This window comes from Platalea leucorodia, assembly GCF_965183815.1.
Source record: "Platalea leucorodia genome assembly, chromosome: 11".
Taxonomy (NCBI): domain Eukaryota; kingdom Metazoa; phylum Chordata; class Aves; order Pelecaniformes; family Threskiornithidae; genus Platalea; species Platalea leucorodia.
The window spans coordinates 4513629-4540576 of NC_138833.1; the positions used below are offsets into that span (position 1 = coordinate 4513629).

General features: G+C 46.1%; 1 protein-coding gene across 1 annotated transcript in view; it reads right to left on the bottom strand.

Annotated features, from left to right (window-relative positions):
• Positions 1-2394: 2394 nt before the first annotated feature.
• The window catches only part of LOC309596412 (rho GTPase-activating protein 7-like), a gene marked incomplete at its 5' end in the record, with an annotated part of 58258 nt that continues 33704 nt past the window's right edge, over positions 2395-26948 (bottom strand). The window contains 10 exons of the mRNA XM_082324592.1: positions 2395-2574; positions 2993-3107; positions 4867-5086; positions 6804-7002; positions 8409-8568; positions 9291-9461; positions 9924-11260; positions 12524-12587; positions 13712-13793; positions 15316-15387. Of these exons, the coding sequence (XP_082180718.1) occupies positions 2557-2574; positions 2993-3107; positions 4867-5086; positions 6804-7002; positions 8409-8568; positions 9291-9461; positions 9924-11260; positions 12524-12587; positions 13712-13793; positions 15316-15387 (2438 nt within the window). The 3' untranslated portion in view covers positions 2395-2556. The remainder of the gene's footprint in view (positions 2575-2992; positions 3108-4866; positions 5087-6803; positions 7003-8408; positions 8569-9290; positions 9462-9923; positions 11261-12523; positions 12588-13711; positions 13794-15315; positions 15388-26948) is intronic.

The following is a 26948-nucleotide window of genomic DNA, read 5'->3' on the forward strand; positions in this document are numbered from 1 at the left end:
CCCCAGGCCCATGCCCAGGGCTGCTCTGCTTCAGTCTGCAGAGTTTAAGGACCAAGACCTCAGGACACCCAAGAGCACCTCCAGGAAACCCTCCAACCACACTCCCAGAGCCCCCCTTACTCTGATGACTCCCACCATCCTCTTTACCTTATTTGCCAGGTGTGAGCAGGTCACCCAGCTTTTGATGTCACCTCTGGCATCCCTCAGCAGAGCAGAGAGCTCTCAAGGGAGCCAAGCGGTCTCCTCGCAGCCCACCGTGCGAGGCCCCGTGCTCAGGATGCTTGTGTCGTGGAAGTTAGTGAGCTGATCAAGGCAACAGTCAGGTACCTGCGAAAGAGATCACACATCAGACTCAAGGACTGCGCTTTCACGTCCCACACCAGGGAGGTGCGAAACACCACCACGACAACGGGGTACAGGCAGTAGGGGCGTACCACCTACAAGCAAACACACACCTCTGCATCGCTGCCCTGTGTGGGTGGCCTGCACCGGCCCTCAGAAAAGGGGTGCTTCCCGAGTGCTGCTCAGAGGACGGCGGTGTTGGGTTGCCTGCTGTGGGAGCAGCAGTCAGCTGCCAGCAGTGCTGGCGTAGGCAGGCAGGCAGCGGTTTTGTCTGGAGGAGCAGGAAGCCCAGGGGAGGAGCAGATCAATTAACTGCATTCCCTCAGAGGACGACACAAGGGAAATGCCTTTCCCTGTAGCAGCAATGTTTTAAATCCCTACAGAGTTGGCAGACATCTTTGGTGGGTGCATATCGATCTCGAGTAACCACGAGGCCAACGGCAAGGCAGTGGGGCGGTGGCTCCTGCCTTTGCTTTGGGATTTGTTGGAAGCTCCGCTCTGCGAGGTAACGCAGCACAGAAATGTGGCTTTGCTACCATTAGAGTAGGTGTTGCACTTGATTTAGGTCCTCATGCGCATATGCATGTGTGTGTATATATGTACATGTACATATGTATCTGTATATATATTTATACAAAAGATAGCTACTTCTGTGATGTCCCAGGTTCTTTCCCCTGTAGACAGCTGGGGAGGAGGGCTCAGCTATGACAGCTCGACAGCGCCTAGCACCTAATGGGCCTGGGTCTGGCACTTACTTAAACAAGCGCAGACCTGTGCAAACCTGCGCTGCCGATGATGGCTGGCTGAACAATGCTCGCAAACAAAACCAGACCTAGCTCTGGTGCCACGCTGGCAGCAGCATGACAGCCGTATGTGCCGGGAGCTTCACCAACTGCCCAAACCACGTGCTGTGCTACCTGACCCTCTGTGCGCACCCGTGCCGTGGCCGTGCCCTCCCTCCTCCCGTGGCTGGGCCGGGCGCAGGCAGGAGGCCGGGCCCCTCTGGAGCACCCACCGTGGCATCAGGGAGCAGCAGGGGCCAGGGCGCCGAGTGCCGTACCGTGGGGTAGGGCCAGGACCCCGGCCCACCCTACCTGAGGGAGACGCAGGGCAGGCCCGGGAACGGCAGCGGTGACCAACCGCGAGTCCCAGGCGCAGGCGCATCCATCGGTGCCGAGGCCAAGCCAGGCAGGGTCGGGTTCGGTGGCGGTGACAGCGCCTCCAGCCACAGTGACCGGCAGGGCCAAGCGTCAGGGTCCAGGTCCAGAGCGGCGGGTGCGTGTCCAGGCACGGGCATGGCGGAGGCTGCCCCGCGGCGCTGCCTGCGGCCTCTCCTCGAAGGGCGACAGCCCTCTCCTGGCCGTCCCTGGGTGCCGGCACCAAACCCCCCGGCAGGGTGGGGACACACCAGCAGGGCCCCGGCTCCCCTCGGTGAGGGGCAGCCCCACCGTCAGCAGCGCCCGAGCAGGAGCGTGCAGGATGTCCGCGGGTCCAAGGGCAGGTCAGAGTCCCTGTGGGGCTACTTCGGGGGCCGTGCGGCCAGGATGGGGCCAGCTCCCGTGTTGCCAGGGCTGGCTGTAGGCTGTGGGGCGGGCAGCAGGCGTCAGGGCACCCCCACGGGGCCTCAGGGCTGGGCAGAGGGGCTCAGGCCACCACTGAGGAAACCGGGACCGGCGGCTGGGCTGGGGTGAAGGGGGCGCTTCGGAGCCCTGGCCAGGTTGGGGACTGATGCCTTGGGGAGATGGGACCCCACGCTGGGCTGGGGGGCGGGTGCCACTCAGAAGCAAGGGGCTGGTTGGGGGGATCAGTGCAGGGGAGCCCTGGGGCAGGGCCGCGTGTCAGTGCAAGGGAGCCATGGGGCATCGGCTCCTGCCCAGCCCTGGTGCTGGAGCGGAGCGTGAGAAGGCCCAAGCTGGCTGTCGGGGTGCACCAAGGCTGGCGGCCCCCCGAGGGGAAGGGGCCGGGAGCGGAGTGGGATAACAGGGCCGGCAGGGCAGCTGCCCGGTCCCACAGTACCTGAGCCAGGCCAGGGATGGCAGCCAGGGCCAGCCAAGAGTCCAGATCATCAGACACATCCATGGTGATGCGGTCCGAGGTTGAGCCAGGAAGGTGAGCCAGCAAGGGAGGTCAGGATCAGGTCCAGTGACAGCAACCAGGGTCAGCCACAGTCTAGTGATCGCCAGGCAAGTCCATAATGACGAGGAAAGGCCGAGGTCAAGCCGGGAAGTCAGTCTGTGGGTCAAGGTCCAGATCACTCGTGTCCATGGCCAGGCACAAGCATGGCTGTGCTCCAGCCAGGACCCAGCAGCAAAACCCCAACTTCAACCCGGTCCCACAAGAAGGGACGGTCGGCAAGGGCACATGGCAGCCTCTGCCCCAAGCCCGGGGAGTCAAACCCCCATAGCAGTTGTGGGTTGGAGGGAGAAATGGAGGAAGGCTCTCACAGCCCTTACAAACAGCTGCGGTAAAATCTGCCATGACATTCATTTTCTGTGTACTGGAGTCAGCAGGACTCGCACCCATCACAGGCTCAGAGAAAGAGCTGGGCTGGCAAGGACCTCTGCAGGCCTCTGGCCCAAACCGCTGCTCCAAGCAGGCCACCTACAGCGGGCCGCTCAGGGCTTTTGCTTCGCTACAGCAAGCGACGTACCTGGAATAGCCTGTTGCACTCCATTATCATGTGGGCCAGGCCCTGCGTTGCTGCCAGATTCTCACTCAGCTCCCTCTGGTCTGGCTTCCCCAAGCTGCACTTCCTCTGGCTGGATCTACGGAGCGGGGAAGGCGAAAGGCCGGCTGCGTGAGCAGGGCGCCGGAACCCACGCGTACACCGTGCCCACAGGCTGGCCTGCCTGGGGGCTGGAAACCAGCAGCGGCAGCAAAAACGCACCGCATTGAGGACCCTTTTACGTGCCACGTAGGGGCTCACGGTAGGTTACTGCAGCGAGGTCCCTCCCAGCACACCCCGAGAGCGCCCGGGGCAGTACTGACCACTAACAACGTATGCCCAAGAAAGGCAAGTCGAGGCTTTTTATTCCCCAAACACATCATCACACACTCGGCCAAAGACAGCCATGACTCCAAACTGATTTGTGTGTAGCCTTCAAATATCAAGCTCCTTTGATACCCTGCAAAGCCTATGCAGAACCTTTTAAAGCCTTTGGCCCAAACCACACCAAACACAATTCACAAAGAGTCCCCTCTTTTAATTCATAATCACTATATGACATCATTAATCCTGGCTTCTGATACTTTTATCTATCTGCATTCCTGCCAAATGGCTTGAAAATTGAGTGGAAGATAAGAGTCCTCAGCTCTGCCCCTCAAAGTCAGACTTGTCAGCCTCTACCCTTTGAAGTCGGAACCCTGCGCTACAGCATTAATGCCATGTTACAAAAAAGCTAAAGCTTCAAAGCAGCCTGGCTTCTAAACAGTGACAACAAAGAGAAAACACAGTTTCTATTTTGGTCCTAGTATTTCAGCATAAGCCAAAGAGGTACAGCTGTCAAAGTATGATTCCCCGGTGCTCAGACACAACCGCGATCCGGGGCGGACCTGCTCCTCCACAGCTCCATCGCATCCCCAGCTGCCCTCGCAACGCCCGCACGGCTGCTGGCCCCGTGCCGGCTCAGCCCGGGGGGAGCCGGGCAGCCCTAGGCTCCAGGCATTTCCAGGCGGTGGGGGCCATTCAGAATAAGAGCCCTTAGTGTTTTCTTTCCCCTCTCTGTGCTATCCCGAGCCTGCGTTATTATCCTGAGAGATGCCAGTAGCACGTCTGACAGCTTCTGCTTTGGAACCAGTCCTTTTCTTTAGATCCCCGTGTGAGGTGATGAACTCGCTGCTCTGATGGGTGCACAATGTTTCCGTCAAAGTCAGCTGTCCTTTCCTACCCTGATACAGAGCATGGAGTAAAGCAAACAGCCCTGCCTCAGGAGACCAGATAAGGCACGAATGCTCCCAGAGATTATTTGTCTACTTTGGCCCAAGGGCACCTTCCTCCCTGCACGTACAAGCAGGGGATGCTATGCAACCTAAATATTTTTACTTATTAAGATATATTTACGGAATCCCATGGCTCGGTTTGGCAGGAACGATCCCCTTATCCCCCAGCAGAACTAGTGCCAGCAACTGCGACAATCTGCCAGATATCTGCGGGGCCTTAAAGCTGCACCTGGGCTTAGGCTACCAGTGCAGGAGCCAGAGTTTCAATGGCCAGCACCACCTTACCGCGAACAGTGGGCCACTTGCTGGGCTCCTGGGCAGCCGGACCCGGTACAGCAGTTGTGAGGGAGGCAGGCTAGCTCCCACACAGACCGGTCAGGAGCGTGACCACTGCTCTCTACGCTGGGCAATGGGCTCTGTGGTCAGCTCCTGCTGGACCTGAACACCATATTTGAGACAAACCCCAAGACACACGCGCTATTTCCCCCGTAAAAGCAGACGCTGATCCTAGGCCAGCTACAGAAGACATTGTTCCAGCAAAGAACACTATGGAGAGCAGCAATGCCAGCATTAAGGCGCTAATACCTGGTGGAGGAGGAGGAACTATCCCGTCTCAGGGTGTTGAGGTGAAACAAAGAAGGTGCAAGACAGACAGCAATGTTGGTTGGGGTCATCTGGTTTTCCTCAACGAAAGCAACCACATCTCGCAGAAAGAACAGGAGGATTTTCAAAGCTTCTCGGTTTTCCTTTGGGAGAAGAAGAATAGCAGCCTGGACAGCCTGAAACTGCTGCTCCTTCGGCACGTCTGAAAACAGAAAAAAACGGTGAAAATCACATGTGACTTGCAGAGAGAGCATCCATCAACAGTGTCCCAAGCAGGGCATTGAAACTGTAGGTTCATCCATTTCCCTGTCACTCCAGCTCACAGCAGACAACACAGCGGCCATTACCGCCGCCACATCACACAGGTACAGTTTGCTCCTATTGCCTGTCAAGATGCACATCACACCAACCGATGCTGGCACTTGACTTGCAATTTATCTTGAACACCGTGCTAATGAACTTATCCTGAACCTGCTCTGATTGATTGCAATCCAAATCAGGACCTGTCTCCCCATGAAATATTACTACGGAATGATACTTTGGAGCAGATAGCTACTCTACTGTCTTTTCCTTTCAGCTTCAGGCACGAAGAGAAGAGATGCTCTCAGATAACTCAACAATGTTTTGCCAACAGATTTTAATTCACACGGAAACCCAGTGAGACTGTGTGCCCAAACAGCTCCTCGGGAGAGCAGGTACGATTCAACCTGCCGCGCATCCCCCGGTCATGAGGATTTCTCCGATGTACACTGCTACGAAGGGTAGAAGATCACTTTCACTCTTTCCCTCCAAGTAGAAGCACACATGTAGAACACACAAAACGTGCTGCTTGGTGAAAGCAGCGCATTTCTTACGTCCAAAAGACAGTGATTTAATCTGGGCACTCACTCAAATCACACGTGGCACAAAATGGGCGAGTAGAATTAAGGCACTCGCTGTTTCTATCCCAAAACAAGAGGTGGGAGGTGGACAGCGGCCAGGTTATAATAAATGGAAGAAAACGGTTCCACATCCATTGAACACAGGAATCGTGGACCTCCTCACAAAAAGGACTTGTGGATGCAAAAAGAAAACTTGCTTCAAACAAATAACCAAACCGTTTTCAGACAAAATTCTAAAAGCCTGACAGGTTAAAAAATAAAACCCAGCCAAACTTTCACGAACCTGCACCATACACAGGACAGCAGCAGCTCGTGTACTCATGTCAATAAAAGTCACATAGAACAGGCTGGAAACCAGCCCACTCAGAAATCCCATACTTTGATTTTCCAAACCTTTTCTCAAAAGAAACGTGCCTGTAGCAACATCACCATAAGTGCCTACAGCCAGTTCCTCCCCCAACCCAGCTGCTTTTTGAATGTGAATTCCTTGAGGGCAAAGTACTGGAGATGGAACCTGTATTAAAACTATATTCAATGATAGATTTCAGCTTCACATTTCCTTCTTTTCCAGGTTGAGTCGCAAGGAAAGCAACAGTGAGAGCACAGGCAGAAAGATGCTGTTTCACAGCAACTCTGCTTGGGCGCCTTAATACAGAAGTGTCATCAATATAACATGGCTTCTTGCACAAGAAGCTACTTCATACCATGAACCAGGGGACTGAGTTCTTTCTTAATTTTGCATTAGGAAATGACCGTTTTAAAACACAGTTTAGGAGGGCTGCTTCAACGTATGTTATTACACTCATCCTTCAAAGAACAGAAAAGATCCAGTGCTAGAAAACAGCTGGCCCATAGGATGCAGATGTGTAGCTCTTAAGTCTAAAGCCACAATGAACTCATCTTTTCAGAAACGCCCTGCCTGACTCGTCTCCTCTGACTACAAGGGGACATGGCACTAGTCCTGGTCCAGCCACTGCCTTGTACAGCTGAAGAGTAAGATATTCAAGGAATTGGAAAACTATAGCTTTTGTGACCTACATTGGTAGATGTGGAGGAAGGATTCACAGAGCCTGCTGGTAAATATAGGCTCGGGAAGGTCTCGGAAATACTGCTTCACCATATCGGCCACATCAAATGCTGACTGCCCTTCGTAACATACGTTGTTCGGGTTGGTTTCATTCATTTCTCTTAAAGAGAGAATCCTGGATTTAACACCGGATTTTCGGAACAGGCCAACCTACAGGTAAAAGAAAATATTAAAGAGAGGACTCATCAGGAATCAAACCTCTGACAAATAATTGATCCTTTGCTTTCCTTTTGATAGCTAAGAGCCTATGGTAGTGGGACCTAACACCAAAATATTTTTGTATCATTAGAAGCAGCACGGATATTCCTCCCAGCCCACAGAACCAGCTGTGAAAGACATACCAATTTTCATATTTGTTTGCTTGCTTTTCATTTAATGCAAAATTACTCTTTTTTATTTTTAAAGTCATTACTATTGACATCTGTCACTTTGCTTGAGCAGGCTATGTTCACACATTAGAACTGCAAGTTTCTAGTGCACCGACGTGTGTTCATCCCAAAGCAAACGTACATTGATGCCCATGCTGGAGCGAACAAACTCAGACTGCGAGATCCACAAGGTTCAGGTTTAACATCTGATATGTCTGATACATCTAATATGTCTACAGGTTGGCAAAGGGCAATTGCCATTCTGAGGGAAATCATGATTTTATTTTTAATATGAATGTCAATCCCATTTCAGACAAAACCTAGATTTAGAAGTTGCCCATGAACTCGACCTCAGCAAAGCTTCTGCTGACAGTTTCACTGTGTGCCGCTGAGACAGTATTTACATCCGTTGGTTTATTCATATTAACTGAACGGATACCATGACCTCAAAATGAAACACGCTGCTTTCATAAGCAACTGCCTGCTCACGCGCCGGTATGCGCCACCGAACTGCGTTGTGACGTCGCAGGGTGCACACATTTTTGTATTTCAGCATAATATTGCACGCCTATGCAACTGCAAAGCACAGGAAAAAAAAAAAAAAAGCCCTCTCTTTAACTAATATGTCTCATGGCACGGGGTCTGCCATTTCTGCACCTGTGCTATAGAAATAGCATACGCAACACGTACTTTCACTGCCATGCACGCATCTCCACTTAGTGGATAAATACAGAGTTGAGATCCAGAAAAAGATGTTACGGGCACTGCTCTAATACGTTTTGTCTCTGCTTAGTGGTACATTTCAGCTGAAATGAGATGAATTATCCCATTAGCTCTGGCACTACCAGCAACCACAGCACAGAGGGAATGACGACATTGCGTGGTGGATTTCCTTCCCAAGGGAGCAGAGACACGCGGCCTCCCCAGGAGAAGGCAGCTTGGCTGCCTGCACCAAGAGAACTGACTGCAGATGATTTCAGTGAGGCAAGGCACAGGACTAAAGGCATTCAAAGAAGGAAACAGCAGTGGTATTTCCTTGCAGGCCACCTGCTCAGACCGACACCTTTCTGCCTATTCAGAGCCTTAGGAGGCCAGAAAGTCCCGCACGAAAGCTGGAAGCAGAGACTGGTTCCCTAGAGCAGATCCGTTTATGGAACAGAGCTGCTCTGGGCTGCCTCAAGTTCATACCTGGTCAAGAAAGTGGCTTCTTAGGTAGTCCAGTGCTTGCAGTATGCCGTTAGGCAGTGGGTGGCTTGTTCGCTGAACATTCAGAAGCAAAGGAACCCCAAACACATTTTTGTCCTTGTAGTCAGAAGCTTTTATTTTTTTAATGAACTTTGGTATAGTCCTGAAAACAAAAAACAGTGCATCCAACTTAGCTCTCCAGCACAGTTCCGCCTGCTACTTCAGTTACACGCATGGGAAAGGATTTAGTTATACTTGCCACGTCCCCAAATTCTGCCACATACCTGTACACATAGCGTCATAAGCTATAGAGAGAAAAACATTAAGGGCAGTTACAGGAATGACTTCCTCATTTCAAAACCGAAATCAGCTTTAATAAAGCATCCTCATGTGAAATATATTCCATCCCTTTAGGACACTGCAGGCTTTTTTCACTTCTTTCCATATTCAAGTACCAGATCCCTATCACAAGGTGCTAAGTGATAGTTGTAAAAGTCCTACGAGTGACTGACTTTTTGTCACTGTTTTAGTTCAAACTGGGGCTTGATGGTGAAGAGATGGATTCTCAGCCCAGCCAGCTCTCACCACCGGTCCTGCAATCTCTGTGAAGGACCTCTGACAAAGCCCTGCAAATGGGCAAATTTAATGAGGAAGCTATAATGTGCTTTAAAATCAGTAATAACATGACCACCAGCGAGGCACAAAAGCGCACTCCATAGCAGAGGAGATCCTGGAGCCATTGAAATAACCATGAAACTGCCAGCGATTTAACAGGACGGAACTCCTCATCTTGAACGTCTGTAATCTAGGCAGGCAAGGAAATTCACCTGCTTACATCAAATCCTCTCTTTCCAGCACAGGTTGCTTTAATATTAGACAACTTACCAGTTCCAGCCCTGCTTACTGGAAGGGGAGTATCTGTCCATTAAAGCCGTGAGTTTCAACAAAGCCAGCTTTTGTGTCCGGGCTAGCTGGGCAGCTGACTGGCTATCAGTCTGGATGGCAAGGCTGTCCAAGTTCACGCTCTCTTCCGTAGACCAGTGTTGCTTCCCGTGCCTACGGGATAAATACTGTTTAAGCTTAGGACTATTTCCATTGTCCCTGTTAGTTTTCTGCCTGCACCTGTGAAGCACTCAAGACTCTAAATGACGTGCAGTTCCCAACCACCGTGTGGTTAGTGGCATTTTAACAGGGTACTTCTCATCCAGGAGGTACTCTGGCAATACAAAATGTTTCGATAAGAAATACAGCAAGCTAGCCATAAAGTCTGATTCCAAATGGCTGAGTGCTCCTGCAGATTGTGAGCACCCTCCTTTCAACAGAGGTCAGAGCAGATGTAGATCCCAGAGTGCCTACAGACCCGCAGTAGCTGGCACCAGCGGTGCAGACCCTGCTACCCAGAACAGACTTACTGAAGGATATTTTGTTCTGGAAAAGCAATTACATTTTGAGTGGAAAGAATCAATGGGGAAAGGTTGCCAAGGGGCAGTCTACTAGGGAAACCCAAGGATGGCTGACCTGTTGGTCTTTTTAGAGTCTGTCGTGTATGCCAGGTCTGCAGAACTGATCTCCTTGCCCAGTTCACAGCTGCTCTCTCCCTCAGTGGCCGGGAGGTCTGCTGTTGAGCCCTCTGTTTCAAGGCAGATGTCTTTAGCTGAGGATGGATACAACGCAGTCAAGTCACTGGTAAAGTCCGAATCCCCATCATCTGAGAACTTCTCTGTCCACTGATCAACCAACTTCTTGAGACCATTGACATCTTCTATAACATTGTTCAGTTCTGTAAAAACATCATCATCACCAACTTCTATTGCCTCCAACTTATCAAGTTCAATAGTGGGCATGTTGTCATATACACTTAGCCTGTTGTTTGTGCATGAAAGGGGGCTCCTGGGGGCTTTGGAGTCCTTGGAACTGCTTCTGCTCTGGCTCCTTCTGCACCCATGAAAACTCCCGGTTCTCCAGTTGATGGAAGAGTTGTCTACGGGAGACAGGGAACTGTTTGTAAGTGCTTTGGGGAAAGTGCCAGGTTTATGGCCTTGTGGTATTTGAAACATCTGGTTCGTTCGTAACTTCATGTCATTTTTCAGGTTTTGCTGAGACAGATCATTCCACAGCAAGAGCTTGCTAGAATCCAAGTCCTCTGCATACACCCCCCTTCCTTCATAGTGGCTTCGTGGTTTTATGACAGGACTCGGGGTGCTCACTGTGCTGCTGTTTTCAGACTGATTGCTGCTATTGCAGCTCTGGGGAGAAAAGGAAGAATTGTTCTTTGTTTGGATGCCAGAGAGGTCGGAAATATTTACACAGTTCAGCATCTTCATCTTTTCTTCATTAAGTCCTTCCAGAAGAACAGGTTCACTTATTATAGGTTTGGCCTTTGACTGACCACTCCTTAAGTTGCAGCTCCTTAAGTGCAGCTTCTCCATTTTCTTTAGAAGGCTCTTCCTCTTCTTACATGGTGATTTATCCAAAAACTTCTCCTCACTGGTGATATTTAAAAATTCACTGGGGGGAGGAGAACAACTAAAGGTAGAGTCCAGTGAAGCCACCTTAATTGAGGAACTCGTGCTGGTTTCCACATCTTCAAAAGGTTTTGGGGAGCTAACAACGTCACTGTCACCACTGCTAGTACTGTGAATTGAGGACACATCATGTTTCTCGCCAGGATCCAGAAAGACAGTAGCCTCGTTGCTGATGCTCTTCGGTATTGGACTGCCTGGGACTGATGCACTAGCACCTTCCTCTCCTGGGAAATCTTCTAGGCTCTCGATACGAGACCATCTCCGACTGCACCTCTCATATGCCCATTTGTTACTTATTGCACAAGGTTCATCATCTTCAGAGTCATCACTCTTAGGAAGAAAAAAAAAAAAAAAAGTACAGTTCAAGGGCAAAGTTTGGCAAATTTTAAATTATCAAAAAATGTAACAGAAAAGGAGAGTTAATTTTTCTGCCTACCTCCCAAACCCAAGACCAACATGTGGGAATGTAACCATTCAGCTGCTGAAGGTCTGCCCTGAGCTCTGTTCTGTTAGTTGAAAAACATGCTGACAAATTACTCCCAAGCATGCTGACAAATCTGGTAAGTTCACCACACGAAAAGATGACAGATTTGATCTGAGGATGAAAAATTCTGTTCTGTGGCAAATCCAGAGGTTTTGAAAGATAATTGTACTGGGTTTACATGGCCTTTCCTAAAGCCAAACAAATCGAACGCTCTTTCATGCTTCTGTGACCAAAAGTCATCCGTTGTCAGGTGAAGAAGCATTTGGCTGCGGGCCTGTGGCAGCAGCAATACCTGGCGCAGCCTCCTGGAGACCTCAGCCTCCCCGGCCCTTTGCCCCGGGTGCTCCATTGGCTGTTTTGTCCCCACTCCAAGCAAGCGCCCGGCCAGCAAACTGCTAGGGAGATGGGAATGACCCGTCTCTTCGCTGTGGACCCTCTCACCCCAGTTTTTCCTGACGGCAGAGTGGAACTTCTCAAAAAACTAGACATTTTTCCAAAAAAATGACATTATTTTCTTGCTAGTCCTGCAGTTAGTCCGTGGTACCCAAGAGGCTTTACTGTCTCGGTGTTAACCAGCCAGGATGCGGCTATAACTGTTTTATGGACGATACTTTTTTGCAGGAGAGGACAAAGCCAGCACAGCTAAAACCTATCCAGCTTCTACCGGCTGGACATTTGACATTGGCTGACACTATTTGGATTGTCCATTTTAATTTCCTATCCTTTGTTCTGTCAATAAGAGTGAAATTTCACTTTCGGGCCTTAAATAAGATGCTAAACTACTTAGGAAAGCAATAAAAGACATGTTGAGGGCCCTTGGTGCAACTATTGAACAGTAATGTGTGTCAAATAATTTTTAAAAACTGTTTCAAAACCCGCCCCTAAGGTAGGTACCTTACAAAGTTACAAAATGAACATTACATAATTTCAATCCCCATTACTATGTTTTTCAGCGGAAAATGCAAATGAAAGAGCTTTGCAAGATCGAAAAGAACAGAAAGAAAGGTTCAGAAATTGGTAATCCTTTATAGACCTTTTAAAAAAAGGGTTCTGATATAATAGCTAAACACATTTTTAATGAGAAAATGAACTGTATTTTATAAACATACCCGTTTCCTCTGACGGCTTATTTCCACTTTCATTGACGCACACTTATTTAATGTGTTCAGCCGCCTAGGGTGTAAGAAAAAAGACAGAAGTTTTAAAAAAGACGACATTAACCTGTATCCTTGGAAGGACTTCATTATCTATGATTTTAGTTCAAATTTGTGGAGTCATAAAGCCCCAAACCAGTCAGTCACTTAACTGTCGAACAAATATGTGGCATCAACAGGGAGGCACGCTGACAGCCTTCAAGGAGCACTCAGGACAGAAGCCATATCAAGAAACAAAATATATCCAAGGTTCTCTAATATCTGCTGTGCATTGGAGATGTACATGCAAACAGCTCCTGTCGGTGCTCCCGTTACAAGCAGAATTTGAATTCAGGTGACTTAACAATACAGAAAAGGACCAGATCTCTTTGCCAGAAGAGGAACTTTCCGGTCCCTTAAGAGTTAGAAATTCTTATTGCGTCCCTTGGATCGGCCGAGCGGTGTGGCACGGATAGGCTGGAGCTCACTTCAGCTGCTCAACAATCCCATAACGAGAAGGCTTCAATAACTGCAGCAGGTAGCCAAGTAGAACGCCTCTGCGCTATCCTGCCACGCTGACACGGGGAAAGCCCAAAGAGCAATGAGTCTGACTTTGCCCTGATGATGCAATTTCACCGGAGTGCTGCGAACAGCTGCAGCAAAACAGTAATTTCAAATCAATACCTTTGCTTCTCACTCGAAAAAACGTTCAGGAGAACGAAACAGGAAGCCTATCTCTTGTGCAGCTCATTTCTGCTGTTTATCGCCTGGACCAGCTCCGGGGAAGCTCGCTAGCCAGAGGAAATCCCTGCACCCCGTAATATGCGATTCTAAAGAGCAAACTGTCACGTTACCATATGCTTGCAGGGAACTGATTATCCTTTCTCAGCCTGCAGACATTTCACATCACAGAAAATACAGATTTGATGCTTAGTATAACGTCACTGAGACCTTGGCTGAAGAAGACGTGCAGACACATGCTTACTTTACCTTTAAATTCTTAAAACAACAAACTTCAGTGGTACTAAAGTATGTGCTGAAGTGTTTTCCTTCAGTCATAGCACTGGTGACTTAGTCTCTGACAAAAACTAAGGCACGAACAGTTGAATGACAAATAACTATGGAGCCTGGAGGTATTAAAGATGATTCATAATTAACGTTTACCTGAAAAGCGATTCAATCGCATCTCCATCTAAAAATTCATGATCTTTCCTCACAGTTTTTACATCAATAGGAAACTGCATATCTGTAAACAAAGAAGTTGAATCTGAAATCTGAGTTACAATTGCAAAGACTTTGAATTTTGCAACATATTTATCATAGACAAAATACATCTAAATCTATTTCTATAGCTATATATTCACAGAAATGTGCTTCAAGTAAGTGAGGATCAGTTCCTTAGAGCAAGCGGGAGAATAAATGTAGGTATCTGCTTGCTATTAGCTACAGGTAGGCAAGCATTTGCTGCATTGCCAGGAGCTTGCAGTGATTACGGACTACAGCTAAGAAATACAAAAATCAAAGTTTTGCTTAGGTTAGGTTCTCTGCACCTTCTGCCTTCAAGTAGAGTGTAAAACTAGGAGCACGTTCCATGTGCTGTTGCTGACGGTAAGGTACGATGCAGCACGGGACATATGCTCTTCGAGGTGCAGTGGGCCTGACAAATCGTGCTGTGCTTGAAGCTGATCAACACACACCAGCTGAGGAGTTCAGTGATCCAGCTCCTGAGATTTAGCCTGGCAGGCGGGGGAACCAGTGAGATCCATCAGTCTCTTCTTGGCTTACTTCTTAAACTTAACTTACCTAGTCAAGTCAGACCACTGCAGAAACAGCAAGGTAATACCGAGGATTTGTTATCCAGAAGCACGGCAACGTACATTTCCAATAAACTGTAAGACTGACAGCTTATGTAATAAAATCTGCTGTAGTCAAGCGGGAAGCCTTTCCACGAGACATCATGTTTCATAGTATACAGCTTTCAAATTCGGCTCTATTGCTTGGCTTCCAGTTTTTAATTTTGCAATGACCAGAGGAGGTGGGAATGAGAGCAGGCAGAAGTTACCGTTTGTTCTTTTAACCATAGTTCTTTGATCAAATTTCTCTTAAAAATAGATTAGCTTTTGTTACATTCAATGTTTGTAGCAATAAACGTTTTGAAGAAGAACAGTTTTAAGGTATAAGCACAAATGTCTAAAAATTATACAAGTTCTCAACAAATCCCTATCTCCCTCACAATTCATAAGCACTCTGTAGCTTTAACAACCTGAAAACATGCTGAAATTACATTGTTTGACCATGGCTGGCTGCTTCTCAGTATCTGTTTTAAAAATGCAAGATTGCAAGATGATTTTTCCAATATTCTTTTTCAACAGAAAACAATCTTGCTCAAGACCACAGGCTGGGGATCCTTCGATGAGTTTTGGTTGCAGCCAGTGAGTTGGAAGAAAACCCCAACACACCAAGGAAAAGAGCCTGAGAAAATTATAAGCAACTAAAAAATCACAAAAGCAGAAATTTGACTGAGTTACAGTCTAGCAATAACCAGGAATGATTTGGTCCTTTACAGAATTCCGCTGAGCCCCTGCTAACCTAATTAAGACGTCACTTCTGCAAGAACACGCACACCAGGTTATTATTTTTCCACAGGTTTGCACGAAGATATTACAGAATGTGGAAGTGCTTCCATCAAAAGTGTTAGGTTCTGAAAGATTATTTATGTTAACACTTGAACTGGGTGTCAGCTGCTTGACAAGTCTTTGGGATCATACCTTCAAACAGCTGAGCATATTGGGGAAAACCAGCAGCTCTCAGCCAGTCGCAGGCTTCTCTGGCTTCAATCTCTGCAACGAGAACATAAAATTGTTCGCTTACAGTGCTCACAAGAGTTAGCGCTTTCACAACGTAAGCCAGCTACTTTTATCTGGTGGATTCTCAGAGGAGCTTGTATATGAATATTTTGTTAGTATATTACTAAAAAGAAAGAAATTCTTGTATCCGACACACTTTTATGACTTTTATGTACATAGCTCTGGAGTAGTCATTCCAACATAGGATAGATAGCAAACACAGGAGAGTCTAGATGCGAGCACATACTTGAGATGTCATACATCGGTGTACATCAGCTACCCGAGATTCGGACAGTGAAGCATCTGTCCTATGTCGAAATGAGTCACCAGAGAAGGGTGTATGATACACACGTCGCACAGCAAAGCCCATTCATGCATTCCAGCTCTGAGAGATGGTGATAAGACACAAACAAATCCTATAAATAAACTTAAAATGCTATCATCACAACATGAATAACACTGGACCAGCCTAAGCATTCCCAGAACAAGAGTTCTCAGGAGTACCTGTTGCTAGGGTCTATCAATATTTATTTCCTTGCCAACTACCAGCGCAGCTTGGCAGTCACTTCAGCACAGCAGATGTCAAGAATTAGCTGCTCATTTTGTGACAATTCATAAAGCCCTGTGGCCAACACTGTAACGTTCCTACAGGAGCAGGAGCAGAATGTAACTCCACAGAATCACAGAACACTGACCAGACCTCAAAAACATAAACGTGTTTAGCATGAGTACCTGCCAGCAGGCTCCAACCTCTGCGAATACTAGAAATTACTGGGTCTGTTGAAGAGGAGAGGATTCCCATACTACAGTTTCTGTATGTCTGCCTGTACTCCAGCACACGTTACAACAGACGCCAACCAAAAGGCAAAGACGTCTTTGAAAGAAATATTTTTAAAGTGCCTTAAAATCAAGCGTGCTCAGTAGAGAGAAAAGTTTTTAAAGCACCTTAAAATGTAGCATGCTAGGCTAGAGGAACAGACCTGTTTCTCAAAACTATTTTCTTTACAGGTACGCTCAAAGATTAGGATTCCAAGGCACTTCACATACATACCTATTCAAATTCACTGCTTGCTTTGCTCTAACTTCTCACTTGTAAGTCATCAGTGCAACAGACTGCAGAAACTCATCAAAAAGCTTACAGAACTTCCAGGATTTTATTATCCTGCTTCTAAACTTTAAATTATTTCCATTATCACTTGATTCATTTGGACAATGCCATCCGTAACAAAGGCTTTCCTGCACAAAACTTTATGGCTTTTTCATCTGGGAGTAAAGCGATACCACAGGATGATAAGGATATTTCTACATAAAACGGATGCATGACTTTTTTTTTTCCTTCCAAACTGCAGAACAGAAACTAATTTCTTCCACAATAGCCTATATACACTACACCTACATTTATTACTATACTTAGTGCCACAATTTATCATAATCTTTATCATAACACAGCATTTGCTGAATACCAAGACAGGGGGCTGATAAAACACAAGCATTGTACTCACAGAGCAAAACAGGAAAGAAAAAAAAATCTGTAGAAAAGAGCCGGGAGGATGACCAGCCTAACGCTAAAGTCTTCACAAAGGCAAAGTGGTTTTCACTTTGGAAAACCCAGTAGACTCCCTCAACCAGCTCAGCTGTGGAGAAACTCTAGCTGTCCTCGTTCCAGCCCTCGCTTCAAGCTAGTCAGCTTGAGCCCGTGCACAGCTTTCCTCAGCTCACGCAGGAGTGGCTGCGTAAGAGCTGAAGCTTCCCCAGTTCCCGACACGTTAAAAGTACTATTTTTAGAGCAAACCAAGCCACGAACAGCGATGCAAATAAGAAGAGAAAATATTTTGCAGCTAGTGATGACATTTTCAATTAATATAACTGAAAATACAATGACGCTCTCACACTTAGAGGTGGCCTCTTCCATAGGACAAGGACACAGGAGCTGGGGGAATTTTCTTTGCTAATGTAAATCTTCAGGCCTTTTAGCATACCTTTGCACACTCCCACGTTGCAATGCCTCTGCTGCGTTAGGAGATAACACATGAAGCACTAATAAGTCCTTGACCTGCATGTCTACCATTATTTGCCGTCAGATTTGCTGCCATTATTTCACTGTTCAAATAGCTACCAAAAGTGTCCTACTGATGCCCCTGTATTTCAGGGACGTCTATGCTGCCTCCTCCCAGTCCTACTGGAAACTGAAATCAAAAAGGGAAAATGGATGCCTAGGAATTTTACTCTGATGAAAAGAAATTCCCAGACCAGCCTGTATTACTATGATAATGATCAATGTGAGAGGAAGAAATAAAAAGGAAATAAAAAATAATTGCTCAAAAGGAAGTAACTGCTCTCCATAGGGCTGCACTCAGTACTGACGTGCAAGACTGCTTGGCTTTTATGGCATGTGCAGCCTGAAGGACAAGGGAAAACTCATTAGCTAGTAATGGCAGAATACAGATGAAGCACCCCAGCAGTGCTCTCCGTCAGGGACACCGAAGGGTTCTTAAGATCTGGGAATAAAAGTCACAGGCACGTAAAAGAAGAGCAATAATCATGAGCAGCATTAATGGCTAACACTAACATACCCACCCTGGGCAGCAACTGTTATAAACGTGCAACAGATACTTATAAATCCTGCCCTAATGGAGGTGCTAAAGAAACGATCACGGTTCTGGCAACTCGCAGGATGCTTTAAGGCATGCATTTAAAAGCATGCCAAAGTTTCCTGTGATGTAAGATTCCTTCATGAAAAGCAGAGACAATCTTCTTGAAGACTCTTTGGGGCTATGGAAAGGACCCTCACACAATTTTTTTGGCAAGACAAATAGTACAGATGAGCCATTTGTGCAGAAGACCCATTCCTAGCTTCTGATCCTAGCTTGGCTTTGCAGCCTGTCTGCTCCGCCTCGCCAGGCAATGATGACGTGCACCTTCCCAGCCAGCCTCACTGCCTGGTTAGAATTTGCTTTCCCATTTCTATAGTCGCACAGTCACTACCAAAGAATCTTCCAGGTTTACCAACGAACTTTTAAAACAGATGTACTAATCTAAGCTGATAGCAACTGCTTTGTTCTTCTTGACGTTAGATGCTTGCTGGAGAGAAGTTAGCTCTTCCTGAACAGAAACTGGAAACAGGGGAGCCTTCAGAAAGCCGGTTTGGAGCAGCATCCCCAAATACTATTGCAATTGCACCATATCTGCCCGCGAGCTAGATGTCATACAAGAGGATGACAATTTTTTAACAGATCTTTTGGGCGCTACCTGTGCAACTGAAATAGCAGAGCAACCTAAACACGTCACCTCCTTCTCATGAACTGATTTCATAACTAAGCAGATGAAAAAAAATCCATTTCCTCCAAAGCTTAATATTTTATCTTAGATTAGAGGCTGCCAGCAAAATTTCCCTGCCAAGCCAGCTGTTTCCCCATGGGCTATGGGTGGTAGGTTACTACCAGATGTTTATGAGAAACAACACACAAGTCCATGACCTGGGCAATCCCGTGGCTGTACTACGTGAGCCCCAGTATCTGCCTCGGCTTGGCTGACACCTCCTCTCCTTCATCCGCTTGGGCTTAAGACCTGAAAACCTGCCTTCCCCCACCTGAGCACTACCCTGTTTGCAGACTGGAGAGCAAACCCAAGCTCCTCAGGTACTTAGAAACCAGATGCTACAACGTGTATTAAATCCCTATCAGAATGAACATCAGTGTTAACAGGAGTGCTTGCAATAATGAAAAGACATCTGTGCTGAGATTTAGGCATTCTCTCCGAGATGTTTTCCTCACAAGAAGCAGCATTTCCCTAACAACAAGGGAGAGGCAGCAACTGAAACCAAGGAGAAGCTGTATATGAATCAGGCCAGTCAGTCTTACTGCAGGATGAACACAGACTTCAACTAAAGAGGAGTGTCAAGCTGTACTTCAATTTTTTAAAAATACTTCCTTTAAATAAAATGGCAGGATACGAATTTCTATTTGAAAGCATAAGTACAAAGAACCTTATTCTCAGGATGCAGCATGACTTTTCGGTTGCACAGATCTGCTGCCAAAGCAGGAGCCCTGTTTCTTTCCTTTCCCCGACGGCATGTTCCTACCCCTCCTCACCGACACCGCTGAGCCCATGCGAGCAGGCCTGGCCAGCCAAACTGGCAGAAAACGATCCACTTTTTTTTGGCATGGTCAGGTTTGTGATGGTTTGGCTTTCTGAGTTGGCTGCCACACGTTCAGCTGAGCACCAGTGGCAAGACAAGGGCAACGGTGGGCACGTGCAGGGAGAGGCATAGGAACACGCGACTGCCTGCCACCCTTCAGGCACGAACCTTAGTATGGAACCTTAGCCTAAACCTATCATTTTTCACAGAGGTTTCACTGTAGCTCTCCTATTCTCAAAATATTTTTTTTAGGATATTTTTAAAAACCATGGTAGATGCATTACTTTTACTTCTATCTTCATACAAAATAGTTTTTCAGTTTTGAAAGGTAAAAATCACATGGTGATCAGGTCTTAATTCATTAGAGGGATTTGTGTTTAAGTCTGAATCGTCCAAAACCATGCCAGTGAGCAAACAGTTTGGGAGGTTTTCTTGCTGTTGGCAGCACCTCTCCATTAGTTACTCCAGGACCCTACTTGTCCACGTTCCTGTAGTATGCAAGTGCAGTGCTTACGAAAAGGAGCAGATTTTCTCAGCATGCCCAGCTAGGAGGCACTCGCACAGCCTCTCCTCCCCATGCCGTGCGAGTACAGACAGGAGAACAGAAAAGAGGGTAGGACTGACTCTGACTTTGTTTGACTACATATTACACCAACCTGAAAGGACACAGAAAAAAATCCAAAGAATTTTGTTCTTTCCCAATCTCTGTCATCACATAGGAAGGTTTTTTTTTCCCACATGGCACTAATCCTCGTACAACAGCAACAGACAAGCAGACGCCCAGAGCCCCCGCCTCACAACCTGCTTGATTTGGCCCGGCCCAGCCAACTGCTGCAGCCCAGCGGGGTGCGGCTGCCTCCTCTCATCACCCACAGCCCCCAGCTCTCGCCCCCTCAGCCTCCTCCAGAACCGGAGTCAACAAGCACCGGGCATGCTTGGCAGCCACACGTCAAGCTCGGCAACGCATTTTGCCTATAGCTCCCGAGCCGTCGCCTGTGAGCTGGCAAGTCCTTCACGCAGTGACTTAGATCCTGTCGTTATCGGTTGTGCTGGCAGCGGTGGAAGTGACAAGGCTTTTCCAGAGTCCATTTGAAGATAAAATTATGAGTTTCCCATTGCATCTTTCTGGTCTGTGTATCTTCCTGTAGCAATAAAAATTTGTATTGCTTCCCTATGACTTACAGCTGCTAATAAGGTATTTCATTTTATACACACTCTATGAAAAATGCATTTGCTGTGCTAGAACTATGATCTCCTGAGGACATTCAGAACCGCACTATACCTGCGACAGGATTTGCAAGAACTTTTTTTTTTTTCCTTAGGTTATCTCCTCTTACTTAAAGAGAGAGTCTGAACACGTCGTCTTCTCAGTGTTGAAGGCTCAAATGCGATGCTTTCGAAGCGGGGTGTTTGCACTGACCAGGGTAAGCAGTCAGGGACTTGTAAAACTGTCAAACTCTCCAAAAGCTGAGATGGATCATAAATAAGTGGAAATGTTTATTCTGTTGCCCCTTGTGAAATGCAAACTAGAAAAGCCTAATTGTACTTTATTAACCCACTGGAGAAAGAGGGGAAAAAAAAAAAAAAAAAGGATTATTGCTTGGAATTTTTCCAGGATAATTTAGGCTCCATGCAGATAGTGAATATAAATGTCTGGAAAATGAAAAGGCCAAAGTATTTGTCCTTTCATTCCTACTTTACTATCACGCTCGTGTTTTGGAACGGCAGCCAACTCTTCAGTTACCACAGCTGGGAACTGCAATGTATCCCAGTACTTTGTGGCAACCTTAATTGCATCTTTATCCAGCTCCTTGGCATTAGCTTCCCAAGCTGATTACTAGGACTCCCAAGCTGACATTAAGGTCTTTACTCAGGTCCTTGTCATTAGCCTCCCATGTCGGTTACTGGGACCTAGACAAGTTTAAAGGCATTTTCTTCGCAGACCACATTAACTAGACAGTGTTGGCTGATCTTTTAATTGCTTCTACATAAGTTAGAGAAGGTAGTGTTTGCTCTACAAGAATTTCAAAGGGCTCAAGGGAATTAGGTACCTAAATCCCATTGGCTTTATGGGAAATGAGAGTGTAATTCTCTACTTTCCAAATCCACACTTGAAAATTCTTGTCCAAGTAAATGGAGCAAGAGACGGGATTTAACTCCCTGCAGTCTAATCCCAGACACGTTGCTTCGGTCCTGCCGGCTGTAAAACAGCAACAGATGCAACATTTCTCTGACACAGCAGCTCCTTATGGCTGTTTCTTTACGGGACCCTTGCACGTGATTGAGAAATACTCGATGTAAAATTCCTCGGAGGAACTGTAGCAGGAAGGGTAACTGCTTGCTTCCAATAGAGCCAACAGCAACAAACCTACAGCACAGAAGCAGCAAAACCCCCAACCAGCGTATTGTCCGTGCTCTTTCATCGTGTAGCACTAAGTTTTCCTTGATTCTCCAAAATGCCAATTATACCTCTGCGTGTGCTCTAAGTTCAACCTACACGTTAGGAACTATTTAAACCAACAAGAGGCCGGCCAGTAAGTATTTAAAAGAAATCTAGTTTATCAGCCCTGCTGCGGGTACGCTGTGCTGAGCCTGCTCACAGCTCTTGAGTCCAGGTCAATGAGCAAACTTTACTCAGTCAATACACCCTGATGAAGCTTGTTGATATTCAAAGATAGGCAGCAAAGTCAGAAAATCTACTAAGCGCTTCCTAAATGCGCCCAACTACGAAGCAGAAGCAACAGCTCCTGGAGGAGCACGACCCGAAGCGCAGGCAGCCCGGGAACCACCGTCACCCGGATGAAGGAGCACCACCAAAGGGGCGCGGAGGGTCCCTGCAGCACCCACCTGGGTTCTCACCCACGGACGCCATCGACCGCCGGCTGCGCCCGCCGCTGCGGGCCGCTCCTCTCGCTACGGGACCGGCCTCGAGTGTGCTGTCTCATTCCAGCCACCTGCCTTCATCCAGAGCGAAGGAGTAACTGAAGGCAAATCAACACTTCACGGCTAGGTTGCTGGCTTACCTCAGTGTTCCAACATTTCACCAACGTAGCTTTGACAGATTACTCACATTTTTACAAAACTAGCTACTGTTTCATTTTGTCCTTCCTAACAAATACCTAGAACAATGCTGCCTCCACCCTGCACACAAAAAACCAAGACCGATGTTGCATCCCGCGCGGGAGGTACTGTGCCTAGCAGCAGACTTTTCCTTTTTGACTTCAGATGGAACAGAAGAGGAGCCGGGACCCGTGATTAAAACCAGCCCAGCCACTGAGTGTGACCCAGCCACACGCTGCGGTGGTTGTGTTGCAATTAGGTCCCCTGCCACAACAGTTTTCATGGAACGGACAGAACCTCTGCCTTTATTTTGCTTATATAAGCTCAGTCTAGACAAAAATCAGTTTGTGGTCTGAAAAATTCACATGCAGTTGAGCAATGAACCTGTGTGCTAAAAACATTAGCACGCTTCGTGACCTTCGCAACTAACTAGATTTCTTTGCATTTGCTGTAGTTCATTGCTGCTATGATTTTATTTTCTGCTTTTAACGATGCTGTGTTACTGACCTAAACTCATACAGCCCCCTCCCCTCAAGCTCTAAATGTAGATGGTCTATTTTGTCACATTAAATTTATTTTTAAAAAAAGAGAAACTTTTGAGCTGATTTTCAAGCTAAGATGAGCAATACAAAATTGTAGAATTTTAATAAAAATACATAATCAGCCTTTACAACCTGAACAACCGTTGTGGTGGGATATTCAACAAGGTCCAGAGTGTCATGTAGGCTGGTCTCAGAAGAACATATCAAAACTTTTAATACATTTAAAATTATTTCCCTGGAAGTTAACTTTAAATCACTAATAATTTTATATCTGCTGGACTCTTGGGCATTTCAGTTCTATAGGGCAGACATAAGGGTAGGATGCTGTGTTAATTTACAGAGGTTGAAAGATAATTCAAACCCTATGAACCACTCCGGATAAACAGATCAGGCTCTAAATTTCTGTAGGAAAACTTCTTGTAGTGTTTAGGCTCTTACAACACAGCAGAAAAAAAAAAAAAAGAGATTGAATGCAGTGGATAAGCAAAAATTTTCTATTTAAAACAAGAGTTCTTCTGGATGTGTCTGGGTTTTTTTTCTAAATGAAGATTTAAGAAGTAATGCATTTTTTAGTTCATTTCATTTACCCCAACCTCAGTTAGGATCGTTATACCCTAATAAAGTTGCAGTTTATGGGTGTGTTTCATTATCATCAGATTTGGTTTCTGTATAACAACCAAATGCAAAATTTGCACAGACTTATGATTTATTTTTCATGCAATTGGTTCCTAAACTGGCAATTTGTATGGCACAATAAAAAAAAATGTTTGATATTGGCACACACACGCAATACAAAAGAAATTAAGGTAGTGTGATATACGGCGTCCAGCTATGATTAGCTAAGAAAATGCTTTTTGCCAGACCCACCCAAAGCAATATAAAAAGTACACACCCTGCACTGATGAAATTCTCAGCTATGTGCTTGGGTTAGGGAGACAGAATGCATAATGTAAATCTGGGGATAACATCAGTAGACTGCTTCCACGTGATAGAAATGCTCCAACTAGACCGCGCAGTTTCTCTTTCCCACTCATTTTCCTTTGGGCATTTGCCATGAGATGACAATGCATAGGTCTAAAATTCTCATTTTCTCTCTCTGTTAGGCACTTAAGTTACTTTAACAATAAACTTACGGCAAGCTTCCTAGAGTTGTATGGGTAACTGATCAAGAAAAGGCCTACAGAAAATCTTGTGGGGCAACTACTTCAGGATGACATATCATTAAGTGAAGAATTTCTGAAGGCTTCTCAGGAAGGAATCACATTCCCCGCTCTTGATCATTTTATCCACGAAGCTGGGGGACCCTCGCATCAGCCTCTGACTACAGGAGGTTCAGGCCCCCCCCCCCCAGTAAGTTTACGCTCTACAGAAGCTGGTCCTTAGCACCTAAATCCGAAGTAGGAATTAATGTTTTCACAAGGATGCCTGGAATAATGATGTCTCAGTTTCAGAAGAGGCATTTGGGTATTTTCGCGGTGTGTCAAACCCTCCACACCCAGCTGCCTGGCCGCAGACTTGTGGGGCTGCTGATGGAGGTTCCCAAGCCAGAGGGCAAGAGGACAAGAAAAGCTATTTCCTTCTCACCTGGGCTTTTCCGTTCCCAGCTCTGCAGCTCACCAAGGACCACCCAACAGCATCACTAAAGCCCCAAAGCTTACGCCATTGTTTGGGACTGAAGCCCGGAAAACGGGGTCTTTTCCCCAAACGGTCATTAGTGCTTGATTTCCTCTTTTCTGAAACCACCTACCCTTGCAGAAGACTCTCCAGAACCTTTCTGACGGGTTATGTTACAGGCTGACTTAACTTGACCAAAAACCCCAGCCATCAGCCTACTCAGTGGGATTCTGTACACAGCGTCTCCAAACCAGTTACATTCCACCTTGCTCAAATATGGTGAAAGGCAATCCCAGAGCGGGTCATTTTAAACAACTTCAAAAAATACTGCATGAACAAAATGAATCAGTTTTATAAATGAGCCTGCTGCTTCTAAATCCCTCACTCATACTTAACCAAAACTGTACAAAAGCCCCAAGTTACTGAAGTTATTTCAGACAGGCACTGTGCCAAGAAGTGGAGTCACATCTCATTAAAGCCAAGCTTCTTGCATATTTTAATTCTGATGTCACTGGAATATTTCCCATGCAAATACATTTACCAGAGCTCACCTCACTCCTTTCTTCCCATCGCTCCCTTTTACTGCCTCCCACAACAAACACTTTTCAGGAATCAAAGCTGAACTGGACTTCATTTCTGACTTTCTCTTAGTAAAATCCCTAAGTAATTGTTCTCCATTTTCCTTGGGTTACCATAGGAGATCAAGAAATCTCACTTCAGCTGTGACTATACTAGTAGGCATCAAGAAAGAGATTTCTATGGAAACAAGTTGTTTAGAGAAAAGCTGCATGATTAATTAAGGAGTTAGACCAATTGGGAGGAAAAATCCAGAACAAAACCCAGGCAATACATTAAGACAGAGTTAAAAGAGATTAATATTAAGGGTAGTGGGGAAGAACTGTCAGTTACAAAGAAGAAAATTAATAAGCTCAATAGAAAAGGATTTAAAATAGGAAATAATCAGATAAAATTCAGAAAAAAAAAATGCTTAACAAAACCAAGAACTTCCTGACAAGGAAATCCATTGATTGAAAAGCATTTTCCCAAGGACAAAGACGGAAACTTTATCATCTACGACGCAAGGCAGATTAGACAAACTGCTAGTACATGTATTTCAGGGAGCAAGATGTATGAATGAAAACCTGGACTGCATGACTATTTTTCTTCTCTTGTGACAAGAGTAAGCTGAATAAAGTCTTCAACCTTGCTTAAAAAGAGGAAAATGATATTGTTAAAAATAGATTCTTGGATACACTTAAGTGATGTTGAGGCGAAGACAAAACATTAACCCATCATATTATAAAAGTAGCATCCAGTTATCATTCTGGTCTGTCTGTCAGAAAGCATCTGTGTGAGAACAGAATTATGAGAAAACAAGCACATTCAGTGGCCCCCTGAAATTAACAGCAGATTTTCCCCTGAAAATCAAGATCAAATGCTGTGGCTCCAAGTCAGTCAAAAAGCTGTTGGAACAGCAAACATATCCTCGTGGTTTGTCCGGGTTGGGGTCACTCAAAACCACTCAGACCCAATTTTTACCGTCTCCACCATCAAAATCTTAAAGCATGATTAAAATCTTTCAAATAGTTTTCATAGTATTTCATAGTATTTTCTCCATCTCCCAACAAACTTTGCTTGGCTGGGACCTTCCAGTGAAGCCTGCAGCAGATAAAGCTCTCACATTTCCAAGCTCACCTAGGAAACACAGACCTGAAATCTAGAGATATTCCTGCTGTGGATTTTGGTCCGTGACAAGGTCAGGTAATCATTAGTTCTCATTCTTATGTCTTCCTTTCCAAACTCAGCCTTCAACAATTAGGTCACAGCAGCTCACAACGGTAGGAAATGTACCCCTTGCCTCTCCTAGAAATCCCTGCAAGATAAAAACCAGGCAAATTCCCCTTCTAATACCAGAACTAAGATAGAATAAAACACAAACCCTTTTTTTAAAGGAAAAGGTAAAGCATCCTTGTTATTCCTGTATCCCTTAGAAGAAGTTAGTACTTTTATATGGCTGTTTACCTGCTGCTCTATGCTGTTAGGAAAGGAAATATTGTGGAATTACTGATCCTGGAAAACAGCATGGAGTGTTGCCTTGTCCAGCAGGTGACAGTGACTTGGTTTGATCTTCACTCCTTTAAGTCCCTATGCCCCTATTTCCATTAAAATTGTGCAATCTGCTTCTCATTAGAGCAGGTCAA